At 38.5% G+C, this 18,351-nt stretch overlaps 2 protein-coding genes across 2 annotated transcripts; both read left to right on the forward strand.

Moving 5' to 3' along the window:
* The first annotated feature begins 4,038 nt into the window (after positions 1-4,038).
* LOC104543222 (parvalbumin, thymic) lies at positions 4,039-8,797 on the forward strand. Its single transcript, XM_010187776.1, has 5 exons — positions 4,039-4,110; positions 5,851-5,918; positions 6,713-6,845; positions 7,095-7,204; positions 8,498-8,797. The coding sequence occupies exons 2-5, from the start codon at positions 5,858-5,860 to the stop codon at positions 8,521-8,523; spliced, it is 330 nt and encodes a 109-aa protein (XP_010186078.1). The 5' UTR covers positions 4,039-4,110; positions 5,851-5,857; the 3' UTR covers positions 8,524-8,797.
* Positions 8,798-15,486: 6,689 nt separating this feature from the next.
* On the forward strand, positions 15,487-17,839 carry LOC104543223 (parvalbumin beta-like). Its single transcript, XM_010187778.1, has 4 exons — positions 15,487-15,592; positions 16,268-16,400; positions 17,208-17,317; positions 17,814-17,839. The coding sequence occupies exons 1-4, from the start codon at positions 15,487-15,489 to the stop codon at positions 17,837-17,839; spliced, it is 375 nt and encodes a 124-aa protein (XP_010186080.1).
* The last annotated feature ends 512 nt before the right edge of the window (positions 17,840-18,351 follow it).

The raw sequence follows: 18,351 nt of genomic DNA on the forward strand, positions 1-18,351 counted from the left end.
TAAAACTATGGATAGAGTCATCTGGGAGTTCAAGTATTTTGTTAATTTATCACAGAATCATAGAATTGTTTAGGTTGGAAAAGAACTTTAAGATCATCAAGTCCAACTGTTAACCCTGTACTGCCAAGTCCACCACTAAACCATGTCCCTCAGTGCCACATCTCCCTGTCTTTTAAATACCCCCAGGGATGATGACTGCACCACTGCCCTGGGCAGCATGAGATTTAACAGAGCCAGGAATTTATCATTTCAGAAATCATTCTATGTGATTTTTCTTCTTAAAAAAAAAAAAGATGACATTTTCTTTCTGCATCAATGCATGAACATTTTCAGAAAGAAACGGAAATGGAAGTGAACTGCAAAGTTTTGATTCAGAAACAAAAATCTCAAGCTACAGCATGAGAAATCACATAGATTTTACATCTGGACGGTACTCCTTTTAAATTCTTTTCAAATTTTGCAATCAGAACTGAAACTCTTGCAAATTTCAGAAATGGTCTGATTTATGTAAACAATCCAATGGGTTTAAAAGTTATGCTTTACACATGTTAGAAAAATATGACTGAAGAAATCTTGTGAATTAGCACTTTAAAGGGCTCTTGAAGTTGAAAAGTTACATTGTAAATTCTTTGAATCTCTGAAAATCTACCTCAGAGGCTGAAGCCACTTGACATAAAATGATAGCTGGTGAAAAATAAATTACTTAGTTTGTGTGATTCATTCAAGTTTGCAAAAATAAAACAGGTCTTATTTGGTATATCTCCCATGTACACCTTCCACATCGCATAGCAACTGTTTCAGCATTTTTCTTTCAGCATTTTTACTGGGGGGTAGTTACAAGGTGTCTACAGGTATTAGATTAAGTAACCTAAAATTACTCACAGATATTTCCAGATCACTCCAAGAGTTAAGTTCCTCAAATGACAGGAGCATGATGCATAATACAGTTACACTAAATTACATTCATACAATATCTTTCATCTCATATATTCCAAAGCAAATTTAAAGCTGAATGAATATTCCACTTTCACTATTCACATGTCATTTAACAATAGGTTAAACACATTATATGAGGTGATTTCTATTCCTTGACTGGTGACTTTGGATATCCCTACCACAAACATTCAGGGAAATCGATCTCAGTCATACACAAAGGCAGCAAATAACACTTATTTAAATTAAAGTAGGCATTCACAACTGTTCAGTGTATTTTTGTTATTCTGCTGCACACATGACTCACATCAGCACTCAAGGAAGAATGACAAGAATGTATTCTAGAACAAGCACAGAAATTATGATGACCTAAAATACAGCTTTTTGACGTGAGGAAGGTAACTTCAGGTATTAGAAGAGTTAAGATCAAAAATGGGAAGAATAAAACAAGAGAGGAGCATTCCATTACAGAGTCCTCTTGAAGGCAGTGAGACTCAGGCAAAGTGAAATGTTTAAGTCCCAGGCTTTAAAACTGCTTTTAGTGGTAACCTGACAATCTGAAAGGGGTATCTTCTCCCTACTTTTCAATACTTCCCCAGTTCCTCTCCCTGCCAAGTCAGATGGCAGCTGGAAAGTTCCTAACAGTATTTGGTTAAGAAAGCAGAAATGACCAGATAGATGTTCTTGCAATCTCTAATGTAGGGCTTGAAAATAAAATGGTTGTAAATAGAGTTACACGATCCACGTGCATTTCATCCTGCCAGGCAGCGCACGTGTTCTGGACCTCTAGTGCCTCCAATCTCACTGCAAAAGTGACTCCAAAATTTGCTGGAGTTTGAATGCAGCTCAACAGACTACAGCCATAAATCATCTGATGTCCATGCATTATCCTTGCAATTTCAGAGAACAAAAGGAATCATCTCACTGAAGCCTTTTAGAAAACAAAGCACACTGTTCAAGACTGCATCTTTATGCAGTTCACATACAGAAGTTCAAACCAGTGGCAACAGTCCACAGGCATTAAGGGAAATAACAGCAATCAATGCTATTTTTAAAGGGAAGAGTGGGGGCGAGGGGTTAACATATGTGGAATTAGCTCTGGGCAAAATGAGAAGCCATTGCATCTAAAATCAAATGCATTCTCTGACATAGACACCAGAGCCCAAATTCCCATGTAGACTCCTGCAGTCCAAGAGTTTCAGCAGAATTTGGTCTTCCTCTTAACTTAGCTTCATTAGGTCATATCATGCCATCAGTTTTTATGTTGAACGCCCTTACTTCACATCAGTTGTTGCCACTATGTAGGCAATTTTTCGAATTTGAGGGGGAGAAAGGGGTGGTGTGTGGCACAAGGGAGAGGAAGTTTTCTCCCATGCAGAATAAAAGTAATTTCTTAGAAGAGTTTGAGGGGGAATGTGATATTTGTATGCCTTCTACCAGATGTCACCCGTGGCAACAAGAGCCAGTATTAAATATCTATCCACCAAATTCTTCTTGAAATTTTTCAGCGTCAGCTGGTCAACAACCCGTTCAGAAAACTGGGAAAGCTGAAATCTTCCACAGCCACTCTTAACAAATGTCTCTTCCCCTCATAAGAATGATCTGTGTCTGAAACTTTTTCTTGGAGGACAGACACGCAGAATTAGTAAAAATTAAAAAGCCTTGTAACGATCATTTTTCTTATGTTTATATGCAGTAAGTGAAAAAACACCCCCTCCACACACAGTATCTTTTGCAATAGTCTTTTGTTGTTTTTCCACCCGCTGCTGTCAGTGCTGGATGCACTGAGGTCTCTGAGGTGCCCCACCTGCTGCTTTTTCAGCCTCACACTAGGATTTAGTAATTGTTGGCTTCAGTGCCTGGCTAGGTTTGCCTTCCACCTTAGAGGGAAATACTTCTGAAAAAAAGATGTCTTGATACTCTCTGACATTAAAACACTCTCTGCACTGTCACCTCTTCCTGTGCCACCACCTCAAGCTGTGATGGCGACTGCACCGTCATCCCTTGCCATCCCTCACTCCTGGCTGTGATGCCATCTTGGGCTGCCATCCATGAGTTGTCTTTCACTGCTCCGCTGTCTCAAGCCACAGGTGAGAGTCAAGGTGACAGCCGCCTCACCCAGTTAGGCTACGATGTTCAGGAAAAAAACCTGAGGTGATCAAATTGTTTCTATGCTATTTTTAAAAAAAAGGTAACTAGCACAAAGGAACGCTTGGAAACAGCGCTGGCCAAAAATTAAACAAAATAATCGCTTCTCTAAAAGAGATTGGAAGGTAGGCTACAAAACTGCAAAGACACTCCTCACATGCTGTTCCCTGCAGTGACGCTGCTATCAACATTTTTCTCTCTATTCTCAAAGCAAAGATGTAGGGCTCAGGCGCTTTTGTCTCAGAGACAGCTGGTAGGATCACAACCCCTTTGCTTCATACAGCCGCGACTAAACAGAATGGCAGAACCTTGCAGAATTCTCAGATTTTCTCTGGAAACATACCAGACAAAATACCCTCCCCCAACCAACTGTTCCCACAGATTGACATAATATTATTTTACCTCCTGTAGCAACAAATTCACTGTGTGGGTTGTTTTTTTTTCTTCAAAACAACAACAGACCAGACATTCTGGGGGAAAACAGGACTATTATTTTCCCTAAATGGTTTGCTACACAAACAGTTTTTGAACAGGACATGTTAAATTTTTTTTTTAGTGCTCTAATGATGAAACTCTATCACACGCACTGTCTACAGATAACAAGTTATCACATTTAAACATTCATTAAAGGCATATCTTCAGAAGTTAGTAGTGCTTCATTTCATCTGACTCCTCAGATCAAGCATATCAGAGAGTCTTTTATTTTCTGCCCTACATCATACAGAGAAGTTGGTATTTTCTGCTTAAATCAGAAGAAATTTAATATGACTCTGTCCTTTTCGCCTATCTAGCCACTTATCTTGTTTCGTTTGCAAATATCATATGTATTCTCTTGAGATAAAAATAGTGCAAGATGATTAGTTAGGCAAGTTCATTTGACACCATTCCCCCTTCGTGACGCTGAAATCTAAAATCTGTATATGGTATACAACTTAAAGTATATATATGCAAGCTCAGCTCTGGTGGAGACACACAGCAAGTACGTTCCTCCCAACCAGACTGCTTCCTTATCCAGTCAAGACCACAAAGGTAAGCTGATCAGATCCTCTGCTTTCAGAAAAAGATACACAAAAGCAAAGTGCTCCCTAAATGGAAAGTGCCTATGGAATTAAAATATCTGTTCTTCTATCCGCTTCCAGCATGTCGTATCTTTTACAAGCTAACAGAGAAGAGAATCAGCATTCAGATCATTGGATGGGAAAAGACAGGGATGAAGCCCCTTGTAAAAAAATGAGACCATGCTGCAATTTTTAGGTTTTCCTTCAACTCTTCCCCATTTTTAATCCTGTCAGCAGTGAGAATTAGGTGAATGGCAGAGCTCCAAATTATCTCACTTGATGCTAAGATTGGGAAGTACTTTGCACAAGAAGCCACTGGGACAAAGTAATTGCTAGCAGAACAAAAGTAACTCATCAGCCTTGGCTAGAGAAGTACTCATTGCCATCAGTGTGAATTTGTCCCATTGGCTCCTTACACATTCTAAGATATTCAGAAAGGGACTGAAATGACTGAAAATTTCCTCTGCTGCAAACCAACAGGTACGGAGACAGCCGTTTCATATTTGGGGCACAGACTATGAATGGTTACCAGCACTGGTTTCCTTCTCATGAAAGCTGCTTTCCAAGCTTAGATAGGAAGGATGGTTTGCTGCAGATCAGTCAGAGAATCATGAAAAGACATTTCTGTTCTCTTGTGGCTTTCAAGAATAACTTTGCTATGCCTTAGTTCCCCTTCCTTCATTAACATGAAGCTACCTCACAGTAATGTCGCAAGTTTTAAATTGTAACCAGTCTGCAGTGGTGTGTGGAGTTTATCAAACTGTAAATGCATCAATGCTATGTTCATACTAAAAAACTGGCTTGAAATTCAGGCCTTGTATCACTCTCTTAAGCGACATATATATTACGTTGGCTAACTACTGCAGCTGTTGGTGGCTGAATGGGACAAAGAGTATCTTTTATCAAATGCTGGTGTATCAGAAGAAAACACTTCTTCCACTCTATCAGGAATGAATATTAAGTCTCAATACCTCTGTTCTAAGCACATCAATATACTGAAATGCCAAAATCTGGATGAAAATGTGGTTTATCACCACCTATGTGGAATTGAAAAAAAACAATGACAACATAATCGAGAAAACTTTTTTATAAAGATAACATGAAATGTATTCTTTTAATGATGCAGCAGCCCAGCAAGCCAAATTTATAGTTTAGTTACATTTATTGTTGCAACTAAACAGTGGAGGAACTTATGCTCCAAATTTAGATTTCCTTGAAATGAGTAAAAATATTATTATTCTACACTATTATTTTCATTCATTGAAAAGCTCACCATATTTATTGATAATAATACTAGATATTTTTTATTTCCAATTACATTTATTCCAGATATAGTTCCAGGGGCCTTATCTTTTATGTATGCAGTAAATATATGCTGATTTTAATTGAGTAATAATCCACCTCCAGGAAAACCCACACAGAAGTCATGAAGTTTGCTGGTGGCAGACACCTTTGATTGGCTCTCCCGGTGCAGTGGAGGCATCAGATCTTCCCAAAGCCCCCACTCCCGCATGCAGAATTCCTCCCTCATTACCCAGTTTAAGTGGAAGCACCTGCTGCAGACATCTGTTACAGTACGCTGTGCTTACAATTAGATGAATAATGTCTCCCCTATCATATACTGTCACAGCAGCAACTTCAAACAGAGCCATGAAAGAGGTAGAGAAGTCATTTTAATGACTAAGTAGCTCACATTTAATTTCTTTTACAGTTCAGCAATGGCCATCACTGACATCCTTTCTGCGAAAGATATTGAATCTGCTCTCTCCAGCTGCCAGGGTAAGGAATGGTCTCTCTGCAGCCAGAAGATGCATATCATTTTTATGTCTTAAGATGACATGCCTATCATTTTCCCTTTAGATTCCTTTCCTGTGAGATCTCTTTCTAGCTACATTACAGTATAGCCCCTCGAATTCATGAAGTCTCACAAGTGGTTATTCAGTGGGTAACATTCCCCAAAACACAGAGCAGCAATTAAAGGACAACAGTTTCAGTTAGGGCTCACTTAACTCTAAACTCTGACAATTTTTAAACGTGTTAGAGACTTACATTTAAATAGTTAGCCTTTTCCTTCAAGATGTCAAAAAAGCCTCAGCTTGCAGAATCAAAGTGTCACTTGCAAAGCAATTACCAGTCTCCCTTCTCTTCAGAGCTCCTCAGCAAGATCAGTGCAATTTTCCAAATGCTCAAAGAGTTGGTTTAATACTGTGAATTACTTATTTTTCTACCAAATTCTTCACCAAAGTAAGGAATAAATGAAAATGAAGTAAGAATTGTAGTAGTTGGTCTGTAACCACAATAGCACCCTCTAAATATTTATTACTAATTGCATGTGACACATTGCATAAATTCTGATTTAGTAGAATATGCATTGTAGCAGAAAACTTCAAACTTGGTGAAAGGATACATGACCACAGGCACAGAGCGATTAAGAAGGGGAATTATCCACTGCATCTTCTTTTTTGCTACATCAGGGAACAAGAGAAAGAGGAGCAGAAAAGAAAGAAAAGACATACATATTCTCAAGAAATACATATAGTAGAAAATATTTAAACAACTCCTGTTTCTTCCAGCTGATGATTCCTTCAATTACAAGTCTTTCTTCTCCACGGTTGGTTTATCCAGCAAAACTCCTGACCAGATAAAGAAAGTTTTTGGAATCCTTGATCAGGACAAGAGTGGTTTCATCGAAGAAGATGAGCTTCAGTAAGTATTTATTTAAGCAATGTAAAGCTTTGAACTTGCTTGGTGTCCTAGAAGAAACTTGCCGTTATTTTAAAAATAAAACACAATTCCCTGTCATTCCTTCAATCTGTGTGGATTTCCTCACATAATAAAAGCTGGCATTACGTTGGGGTTTTTGGCATGGGTTTAAGAAATCCAGAAATACCAGCATGCCAAGGACATTTTAGAAAACAAGACTCCAGCACAGCACACTTCTCTGTTCTATTTCAGGCTGTTTCTGAAGAATTTCTCTTCGAGTGCCAGAGCCCTCACCTCTGCGGAGACCAAGGCTTTTCTGGCTGCAGGTGACACTGATGGTGATGGCAAAATTGGAGTGGAAGGTAAGACTTTGGAAACCTCATCATATTCATGTTTTAAAATGCATGCATTTAGGGCTGTATTTAAACTGTGGGATGAAGAATACATCCAAGTACTTTGGCCTGGTACTTTCTGCCACAATTTTTATACTAGTGAATACTGCTTTATTTTCATAGCTTTATACCCATTTGGGAACAGCATATTTAGGCCCAATGTAGAGCCTGTTCTTCCACTCAATAACAACAGCTTTGGGGTTAATTCTGCTGTGTGTTTGATCCATAAGCTCAGTGTGCCAGATTTTGAATACATCCTAAGCATCTACTCATCCTTTGAATTTCCATTTTGGCAGTGGATGCTCTGCACTTCTGGCCATAAGACACCTTCATTTTTAAACACGCTTCCCCCTATATAAACTTATTTCTTCATCTGCCACTATCTAATGTTGGCCAGTATTACTGAGTGGTTAATTCAGTAATGTAAAATAAGACTGATACTGTTTTTCAAGGCTAGAACTGCTGCAATGCAGCAAGGAATTTTCTGCTGAGGAATTATCTGATAAGTACAAATTTCACTGGGCAGTCCTACGAGAAACAAAATCAAGTTCCTAATGAAAACCTCACAGGGATGGTGTGGACTGTTCAGAGTATTTCTTTTAGAAATTGCAGCAAAGGAAAACAGGGCATTATGCATCATATATTAGAGATGAAGTCACTGAAAACAGGGCTGTCTCAGCTGAACTAGGACAGGTGGCAATAACTCCAACAGCCACACGTCCTAATCTTAGCCAGAGTTTGGGAGGAGAGAGAGATACACTGTTGAAGGAATTTGCTTTAGCAGCAGCTTTTGCAGCTTCTGTTTATGAGCCCCAAATAGGGCATTATATGATGCAGATCTTAGCCCTTAACCACTGAATCTCTCATTCTGAAATTGCATCACTGCTGATATTTTCCTTTTGGAATTACAAAACAAAACAAAAAAATCTCTCATCTAGAAAGCTACAGGCTCGACCTAATTCACTCTCTGCTTCCTCGGCTGTTATCAGAGTGTGTAATGGGGTTAAAGACAGTTTACCTTTAACTCAGGATTTCCCACAAATACGAATTTACAGACTAACTCCTCCTCTCTGCACCTACTCTTTTTAAAGAGTGAAAAATCTGTTACATCCCCAGAATCTCAGTTTAGCAGCAGCTTGTGCAGCGTTACCATGACTTTGGGAGCCCTCCATGGCTAGGAGTTTAAGTCATTTTTATCTATCTTTTCTGAAGATGTTAAAAAGCACTTTCATCCAGTTTTATACCCATTTTCTTCCTTCACAGAATTCCAATCTCTGGTGAAGGCATAAACAGCATTAGACCAAAGGCAACCTTGGACTGACTCTCCAATTACCTCGTCCAACAAGCACTTCACACTCAGCATGTGTTTGTACATTTTTATATTGTTTCAGGCATTAACAATTCCCCTTACACCAAGTTCACACATGGTATTAATGAGAAATCTTGCAACGTACACTTGTTTTGGTCACGTGGTATTGTTACATTTCCATTGTAAAGAAGGCACTTTGTGATTTTCAACCACTCATAATGGTGAAATTGTGGCTGGAAGAGGAGAGAAAAAAACATTTAAAAAAAAACAAAAACAACTTGGGGGGAAAAAGCTGCTTTTTAAACTTTGTTTAGGTTTTCCATCCTCTTACTTGACCATGCTGACTCACCGGATACAGTTTTGATGATCTTAAACAATATGATATCTTTTAAAGGCTTAACCGTACTGATTTCATTGGGTTTTATTTCTGCTTAATTCTCTGATCCTTGAGGAAAAGCAATGATAACAAGATAGCTAAAAATAATTTATATTAAGTCCCAAACCTGAGATTATGAGAAAAAAAAATTAAGAGGAATTGACACATAGCTCAAAGCATGGCATAAGTTTGTGGATAATTTTACAAAATGAAGTACCGGGCTACAGCATGTATTGTCAGAGTGTTTATGGCCTAAAATGTAACTCTCCCTTAAGAAGATTTATCTTTCATGATACCTAAGGCGGCTGTGAAATAGAGGAGAAGGGTCTAATTACACCTCTGTCACTGTCACAAGTCACTGTCCCCTGACAACGTGGGCCACAGGCCTGGAGGGTTTTCTGTGAATCATGAACATGTTGCTTATTATCTTAATATCTACAGAACAATATTACTTTGCCACATGTGTGAATTTCTGTGTTTCCTACAGGTGAAATAACAGCCAGTCTTGCTGTTTGATTACCTTAAAGCTCTTTTACGTTACTAAACAATGGCCATTGCTCATTCTTTCGTTTATTATAATGAATAATCATCTATATAATCCACAATATTAACAATTTTCTTAAGTCTGAAAATTACTAAGAACTAGTCTTTCCTTTGATAAGTGTCTTACAGGATTCAGAGCTAGTTATAGCATTGTCTTCATTAATGAACAAAGTAAATAATGTTCATGGTCAATGAAGACCTCAATAGATGTTGTGCTTTTCTGGCTGAGTGGGTTGGAAATTTCCCCACCAACATTCAGTTATCTCCCATCCCATCTACCACAATGTGGTTCCAGCTCACAAGTAGACTGTTGTTTTAATACTCACTGCTGAAACTGGATGATAATTATAACATAATTTGGCAGCTGTTTCGAAGAAGAGCAGAAACAAAGCCTTCTGGAACTTTTATGTAACATTCAATGTTGGCATTTCCATGAACTGGGAGATGATTATGTGAGGCAAGTACAGCTCACTCATACCCAGGCATGTAAAAGAACTGCTTGGCAGATTTAAGATGGCTAATGCAAAAGAGGAATTCTAGCAGTCAGACTCACTGTAGCCGTGGCAGAATTATAATGAATAGAAATCCTAATTCTATCCTCACAGCCTTTGATGTTAAATCTGGGCTTAAATTACAGCTGCTGCTAATTGCAGCACTGAAATATTTTGCATAATTATGAGACTCTGTTGGTTCCTTTTACCTTATTAATCTTCCTATCTGCTGAAGAAAAAAAATCCAGAGCAATCCAGATCTGCAGCAATATACAGATGTAATATATATATTAGCTCTTCACACTGCTAATCACTAAAATATCATGTCACTAGTTCACAAGCAGATGGCTCACACAGTGCCACGGTAGCAGACCTGATGCTGCATTCCTTGCACATCTGAAAGTCTCATGTGGAATCCAAGAAATGCAAGACTACAGTGGCCTATCCTGTATTTCAGAGATGCTAAACAACTGCACACTACTGCCTTCTGTTGCCACAAGGGGGAATTAAGCACTCCTGAGAATCGGGCAATTTTGTGTATGTTGCAACTTTTATGTAAAACTTAAAGATAATTTTGGTTATGAGAAAATCTGTTCTTAAAATGTCACTTCTGACAAGAAGATAAGTTTTAAATCTTATTAAAACCATCCAGCCAATTAGAAGGAATTAGAATAAAACACCAAAAAGTCCCCAATTTCAAAAAAAAGCCCATAGATTGTTCAGCAAAAACAACACCTAGTCCCTGTTAAGTCTGCTCTGTTGGCACCATGATCCACATTTTTACATCTAAACCAAACTAGAAGGGAATATCTTCCACCTAGAAGAAACGAATTCTAAAAATGTAAAGTTTTATTGGAAAGTTCCTTTCAGTGAAGTTAAGTTCAGCCAGTGGCAGCCTTCAGTTTTCTTAGGGAATAGTGTCTCCATTTAAGGCTCAGAGAGCAGGATTTTCTCTCTATTGTCCCCTACCCTCCCAAGGGAGGATTAAAAAAAAAGGGAATAGAGAAAAAGATGCTTCGCACAAGGTTGGAAGTTAAGACTGTAACAAGTTCAAGGAAAAACAACAGGGGAAAGGAAAAGGGAATTAATAAGGGACAAAGGATATTTAACTATATACAAAACCCCATCCCAGTAGTCCTGAGTGGCAGTGTCCAAGCAGTGCCTCATGGCTGCTGTAACCACTGTGACTCCCGTGACTCGTCACCAGGGACCGCAGTGGTGCTGGGGATGGTGGTGGATGCTGCCGAGCACGTGGAGGTAGGCCCAGCTGTCCTGAGGTGAGACAGGAAGCAGCCCAGGAAGCCAGGAAAAGCCCCGAAAACCTCGGGCCTCCTCAGTTTTTCATAGACTGTGGCCGGAAAGGGGAGCGAACAGTACTGATCTCTGACCCCCCAGGGTCCTACAGACACCACCTGTCCTTCCCTTTCAGGCTGTTAACCCTTAAACCATAACAAATAGCAAGGACCATTCTCTGAACTTGACAATGTGATTGTGCTGGAGAAAACCTTTGATTGCAGGATGTTTACATGGATGCCATCTGAAGTAGCAAAGAGACAAATGTTGATATCCCAATGTTACCACAATTAAGGTACAGAATCACAGAGTAATTCATGCTGGAAAGGTCTCTGGAGGTCTCTGGTCACCTCCTCAGAGGGACAACTCAGGGCACATCAGTCTAAGCTGAGTTTGTGTATCTTCAAGGACGGAGATTCTACAACATCTCCGGGCAATGTAATGAGTGAGAATTTAAAACATCATCTCCGGGCAATGTAATGAGTGAGAATTTAATCCTTAGCATCAAGCTTTTATGAGGTACACAAATAAAACACTCCTGAGTACACAATTAAAAACCAAAATTCTGTTAGAAATTGTTTATGCTACATCAAATCAGAAAGGATCTAACGCTACCCTGTATTATCACACTGATAACGTGTTCTCAGGTTTAGAGTAAAACCATCCTACTCAGTATAATAGTCAGTACAATACTGCTTCATAATCCCCAAGATTAAGGAAATGTTGTTTATGTTTTACCTTCATTTAAGACCATTAAAGAGCAACAAAAAATGTGAGTGGCAGATCTGAATTCCACTGAGCCCGAAGACTGCGAGTTCTCAGACACACCTCAGTCCTTTCATTTAGCCCTTGATATGACCAGTTTAGTCTCTAATCCTCCCAATACTTCCTGTGAAATAAAGACAAACGATGATCTCTTTAAGTGGGACCTAAGCACATAGAAATTGATTGTCCTACACAAGCTCTTAGAAAAAGGATATAGAGGGTCAGGATGTTGACCTCAAAATCCCAAACCTACCTTTGTGTTCTAGCCACTGAATCCCTCTGAAATTTTGAGGTGTCCTGATAAAGGAACAGAATTATGCATAAGATAAAATCTCCTGGTATTTAGTAGAAGCTGGGGTGCCTCCTAACTTCATGTTCCTTTGGAAATCCCAATGTAGAGCCATTTGTAAACTTCAGATTCAATTTCAGCTCTCCAAGTGCTCGAAATCTCACATTCATCTTCTAACGAGGAATAAGAGAGGACAGAAAGGGCAAGGGAGTGTCAGAACATTCACTGCACACACAGACTGGTAAAGTTTCTTCTTTGAGTTAGCAGCCAGCCCATGTGGAAAATCATGAGTGCAGCAGCATCAGAGGCACCTGGAGTTCTTCACACAAACAGTGTGGGTGGAGGGGGCCAAGGCTGGATTCATTTCCTGGAGTGGGTTACTGAAATAGATACATCTTAATTGAATCCCTGAACAGACATGTACCTAACACTTTCATGCTCAATTGTTCATATATTTTAAAACATTTTAGTAAGAGGATGCTGTGGAACATGAACTAGTTTAAAATGTTCACATCTTATGAAACTTAATTTCCACATTACTTTTGCTTCCAAGCACAGAAAGATACCACTGCATTGGTATGGATTTTCTGGTACACTTTCAGTACCGAAGGCCTAGAGCAAACTAGAGCTGGGATATGGCTGTTCCGTAACTTTTGATTTGCTTATCAGCGTGCCTTACACTTATGAAAACAAGAAAATCAGAAGTTTTGTATATCAAGCTACAGACAAAATCAGATCACTGCATTGGTTACAATGTGAAAAGAAGGTACCCCTGGACAATGCCTCCCCTGCAGTTACAAATATATTATTGACCTTAAGTTCAAAGGGGAACTTACCACAAAGTAGAATATGCAAATACTTGACTCAAAGGGCTTCCACAAGAATCTGATCTTATATTTGCAATGAGCTGCCTGACAGACTGTAATATTTAGCCAGCATAAAAATAGACACAGTAAAAGCTGGTTTTGTTAGACAGGTAAAATAATCTGTTGTTCCTAATCATTCATCATTAAAGGAAAGTCCACTGGAATTATTTCTGAGGTTTCAATTTAGTCTGTTTCTATTCCAGTTTTTCGAGTTATTTGGTAGACTAGACTTTTTTTCTTGTAAACATCTGTTCCTTCCTCTCCACTTCCTTGCTCACGAACGGTCACCTGTTAACCTGCCCTCATTCTCAGTTCCTTGGTCTCTCACCCCAAGTAATCCCGGAGGGATTTCAGGGCTGGACTCGACTGTCTCTGGTGCCATCTACAGGCACGCTCTGGTTGACCACAGAAATACTTCAAACACTTTTACCGAGAAATGCTTTGTAATCTCAATGTGGTCTTCTCACAACGACCATTTAATGAATGTTTAGTGATTCCAACACAATCATTAGATCCTCTCTGACCCTCTCAATTATTTCCTAGAAACCCGAAACAAAGGCAAAGCTAGATTCTCAGGTGGAAACACTGGATCATTCAGTTTACACAGCCAACAGTTTAGGATAAAAAGCATCTGAAAGTAACTGGCTCAGATGATCTTATATAGTCCAGAAAACTGCTATCACCATGTTTAATTTACAACACAGCATGGCTTTAGAATAATATAGTTAGCACTTCTCCCAAACATTTTTCTCTTGAAGAAATGATCAAGGGAAACTAAGATGTGCAAGATGAGGTTTTGTCTGTATTTTCACAGACATAAATTTTGAAAGACAGCAGATTTACGTTATACTGACCAAGTGTTAGGCTTTATATTAAATATAATGGCATTACTCAAATATTGTTTAAATCTACAATGATAATCCATGCACATTTATGGATGTGAGGGTGTGAAATATTCTCCCAATGGCTTTTTACACCATTGGTCAATTTAAGCCATGCTCAAGGCCATTAAGTTCCAACAGATTTCCTGAGATAGCTGAGTGAAGGATCCTACTAATAACCAGTATGAGAAAAGCTGCAACTTGAGCTTAGCTACTGTTTGAATCCTTACAGAAGTTTACTTTTTCATTACAGAAAGAAGAAACAGAATATCACATATTTCACTGCTTGGTTTCCCTCCTTACCATTAATTAATGCATACTCCTCTGTGCTGCTGAACTGATAGCCTTCATTCTATAAATGGACACACTTATTATGGTAACTTAAAATGTGCACCATGCAAGGAATTAAAACTGAGCAAATGTCTTCAGTATTAGATTTTTATAGTCTAAAGTACATATTTTAGTAATTAGGTTACCAGAAATTATATATCAGCTCATTAAAAACACTTTGGGGTGATTTAAAATTAAGAGTTTTATCTGTGAGATTCTACTTGTATGTCAGATACATCTGTTACATATGTAACAGTATTAATACAATACTATAATTTATACAAATGTATCAGTATCAACCTTATTTGAAGACTATCAGGGCAATTGCAGGAGTAATGTTTCATTGATAACTCCCATGAGGATCAGGCCACTCAAGGTTAAAGTCTATCTTGAAGATGTCCACCTGTAGCTATCATTAAGTAATAAAAAGTATGTTTTTTCATTCACAGATCAAAAATCACTCGGAAAAAAAATAGGTGCATGCTGAGAGAATTTACTTTGTATGGCACTAAACCTTATATATTGTCTAAAACACCATGCACATTCCTTTGGGATATAAATATCAATTTGATTAGCTAGCAGGTCTTGTCAGCCACAGTAACTTATCCCCTGGGGTATCTGAGCCATCACGTGGCTCCAGGACTTCTGTAAAAGGTCAAGAGGATTTAACTAAGGCCTATATAAGTCATTATCTCTGTCATCTGAAAAAGAGTTAAGTCAAGAGGACTCTGCAGATCTTCTGCCTTACAGTTTTTTCTGTTCTTGGCTTGAGAAAAACTAAGTGGCAAGGTGAGTTCAATCCTTCCTCCGGAGCTTTTGAAGACATCACAATAATCCACACAAAAATGCACGGAAATAACCAGAGATCCCCAAATGCTATGCAGTTCTAGAAATACATCTGGTTTTGTCCTCAGCTTGTGCACCTGAAGACTGATAACAGGGCAGCTGCACTACCTGCATCTGAACTAAAGGAGGGAACAGTGGCTCCTGCAGGACAGCTCCCTGGTTTTCCTTGGGACCCTAGGGTTTTTCCCTAGGTTTCGACTGCTCCACAAATCAAACCTGGTCCTTGTAGGGGCAGCATCAAAGGCTGACAGAGCAAGATCGATATGAACTCTACCCAATATTATTTTTCATTTTACAGTAGCTTTGACATGGCTCTTGCTGGTATCCTGACAGAAGCTGAAATTGCTGCCGGCCTAGAGTGCTGTAAAGGTAACATTTACGTTTTAAATCTGGCTTTTCAGTTTATCTATCAAATTCCTTTGTCCTCACTACTCCTACATCCAAATTCCAGGGGAAAAAGAGAAGGCTGAAAGGATGAAGTAGACAGTGTAATGTTGATTTCCTCTCCAGGATACATGTTCTTGTTATGTTTGTTTGCTAATTGCAGCTTTAATTGTTTTATCAAAAAGAGAAAAAGGAGGCAAGGTAATGGAATAGATGCAAGTTTTAATCTTTGCCAGCCAAGGTCCAAGCACCCATCATCACTCGTGCATTGTAGCAATTTTAAGTGTGAAAAAATCCAGAGGCTGAAATCCTGGTTTTTTCAGAGAGCAATAACAAAACTCCTGCTGATTTCAATATAAGCACAATTTTTATCATCAAGTTCTGTGGATTTATGTTTGAGTGAAATATCTATTTACAAATGTATGTTCTTGCATGATGAAGACCACAGTCAATATTTATCTTCCTAGGTTTGAGAGATCATTGATGGAAAAATGCCATTAATCTGAAATAAAATCAGGAAAATCAAAGATTGTGGATTGGAGTTTGTAATGACCCTCACTGTACTGCAGAACAGTTTGCTGCTTTTGGACCAAAAAGCTATATTTTTTTGTTGTTCCAGTTCTCTACCTACTTTTCTTAATCTCTTCCTGCTTATTTCAGCTGCTGATTCATTTGACTACAAAACCTTTTTTGTCAAAGTGGGTCTCAACTCCAAGTCCAAAGACCAGCTTGCCAAAGTCTTTGGAATTCTTGACCAGGACAGGAGTGGCTTTATTGAGGAAGATGAACTGAGGTAAGTAAATGAAAAAATTAGTTACCAATGTCTTTTGTTTTATAGTCTAAAAATGCTGGATAAGATCAGAAATACTCCCTTTCCTTCTGTGTCTCTGGATGAGAGACAAGTGTGTGTGTGTGTGTGCGTGTGTGTGTGTGCGCGCGCGCGTGCATGTGTGCATGCTGGTGCTGAAGGAGGGGCAAGACAAATAATGAAGGGAAGGCTGGATGACAATGAGAAAACACTCTGCTAGCACTGAAAATACTTGTTTCATGTAGGGATAACTGACAGACTGTAAAGATAAAAATAGCAGAATTTTGCTAGAATTTGCTTTTTATTATCACACGATATTTTACCAGACTGAATTCAAAGGGCTATTTTTCTCTCCTCTTTCTTTCTATCACATGAACTCTATCTTCCAGATCATATTCATCTGACTTTGAAGTTAAAAAGTAAGGGTAGAAAAAATCCTGCCAGTCTTAAGAGTCTACATCTTAGGAGAAAAGAAGGAAGGTAACACAGGAAGGAAGATGAATCCTGCCACTACAGAGTCAGTTTTAATTTTGCCTTTTTAATCCAATGAAACCAAAGCGTCATCAAGGATTTTTACACGTTGTGATGCAACATTCTCTTCCTTTCTTACTCCTATAGTCACTGATGTTGGAGGAACTTTTGCCATTTAATTCAAAATTATTTACGAACAGCTTTCAAAATAGTCTCACAAATTTAATCAGGCTTGGAATTTTACAGCTATTACCAGTAACAAACTGTAAATGCTTCCAGCACTGAGTGTGTCTCACCCTTCTGTCCTCTCACCTTTAACAGACTTTTCCTGCAGAATTTCTCAACCAGCGCCAGAGCTTTGACTGATGCTGAGACCAAAGCATTTCTGGCAGCAGGTGACAGTGATGGAGACGGTAAAATTGGAGTGGATGGTAAGATTTCCTTTATTGAATGGAGTAATATCTGCCATTGAGACTTCTAATGATGAGCTCTAGGCAGCTGCCCTGCTCCATACATACTGGATATGGATCTGATTCTGAGGTGCTCAGATCTGCTCTGTATTGTAGAGAGAATCTAACAAAGAAGCTGGTCCATATTCTGCCCTTGGCTACAGGTGATCAGTCCCTTTTTTAATCTACGAGATTTTTTCAGGTCTGGAACCTAAACTGATATATTTATAAAATTTCAGTATATATTTTCACTGCTTTTTACTATTGAACTATAGCAAAATGTGACACTTAAATGCAACGCTTTCTTTGTCTTACATGTCTATTATTATAAGTATACAATGTGCTACCTTTAAGGAATGGTTATCAGAGGAAGTAGCATTAGTTTCCCGCATTAACTCTAAAAATGAAGAAAGTACTTTTTTGACTATGTGATTATAAAATGTAGTCCCATTTTATTATTCTTTTATTTCTTTTTCAGAATTTCAAGCTCTGGTCAAATCTTAACAAGCAGTCAAGATAAAGACCAAGATATCTGTGCCATAAACAATCTTTCCTATTGCAAACTTACTATTTATTTATACAATTTGTACCCTGGAAGGTCATGAACAATTGTTTGCAAATTATTTCATATTGCTGGAAAACATTTGAAGTACTGCAAGCACTACTTGAACCATGTTCTCCAATGTTCTAAGCAGAAATGTTTATGCCACTGGGAGACTGACTTGAGATCTGAATTTTGGGCATTAAAGATTCTACCAAAAATATGAAGAGAAGGAGAAATTAAAAGCATCTTTGTAGGCCATTTAATTTTCAATATTTGCATACATTGCTAGCACCTGTTGTAAAGAACCCAGAATTAATAAAATGTCAAGTTGTAAAACCTGGTTATGGTAACTGGTAGCACTGATATTTAAACAAGAGGTGTATTTAATGCTCCATACATTTTTATGTCATTCTTTATGGAACTGATTATGTTTCATACACTGATTAAGTGGCATAACCTAGCACTAATTAAG

Source organism: Mesitornis unicolor, unplaced genomic scaffold (genome assembly GCF_000695765.1).
Source record: "Mesitornis unicolor isolate BGI_N332 unplaced genomic scaffold, ASM69576v1 scaffold8037, whole genome shotgun sequence".
Lineage (NCBI taxonomy): Eukaryota > Metazoa > Chordata > Aves > Mesitornithiformes > Mesitornithidae > Mesitornis > Mesitornis unicolor.

Excerpts from the sequence above, each read along its gene's own strand:
- LOC104543223 (XM_010187778.1), top strand. The coding sequence starts at position 15,487 with ATGAACTCTACCCAATATTATTTTTCATTTTACAGTAGCTTTGACATG. Across the intron at positions 15,593-16,267 it reads CGGCCTAGAGTGCTGTAAAG|CTGCTGATTCATTTGACTAC; the intron begins GTAACATTTACG and ends TGCTTATTTCAG. Across the intron at positions 17,318-17,813 it reads CGGTAAAATTGGAGTGGATG|AATTTCAAGCTCTGGTCAAA; the intron begins GTAAGATTTCCT and ends TTTCTTTTTCAG.
- LOC104543222 (XM_010187776.1), top strand. The coding sequence starts at position 5,858 with ATGGCCATCACTGACATCCTTTCTGCGAAAGATATTGAATCTGCTCTC. Across the intron at positions 6,846-7,094 it reads ATCGAAGAAGATGAGCTTCA|GCTGTTTCTGAAGAATTTCT; the intron begins GTAAGTATTTAT and ends GTTCTATTTCAG. Across the intron at positions 7,205-8,497 it reads TGGCAAAATTGGAGTGGAAG|AATTCCAATCTCTGGTGAAG; the intron begins GTAAGACTTTGG and ends CTTCCTTCACAG.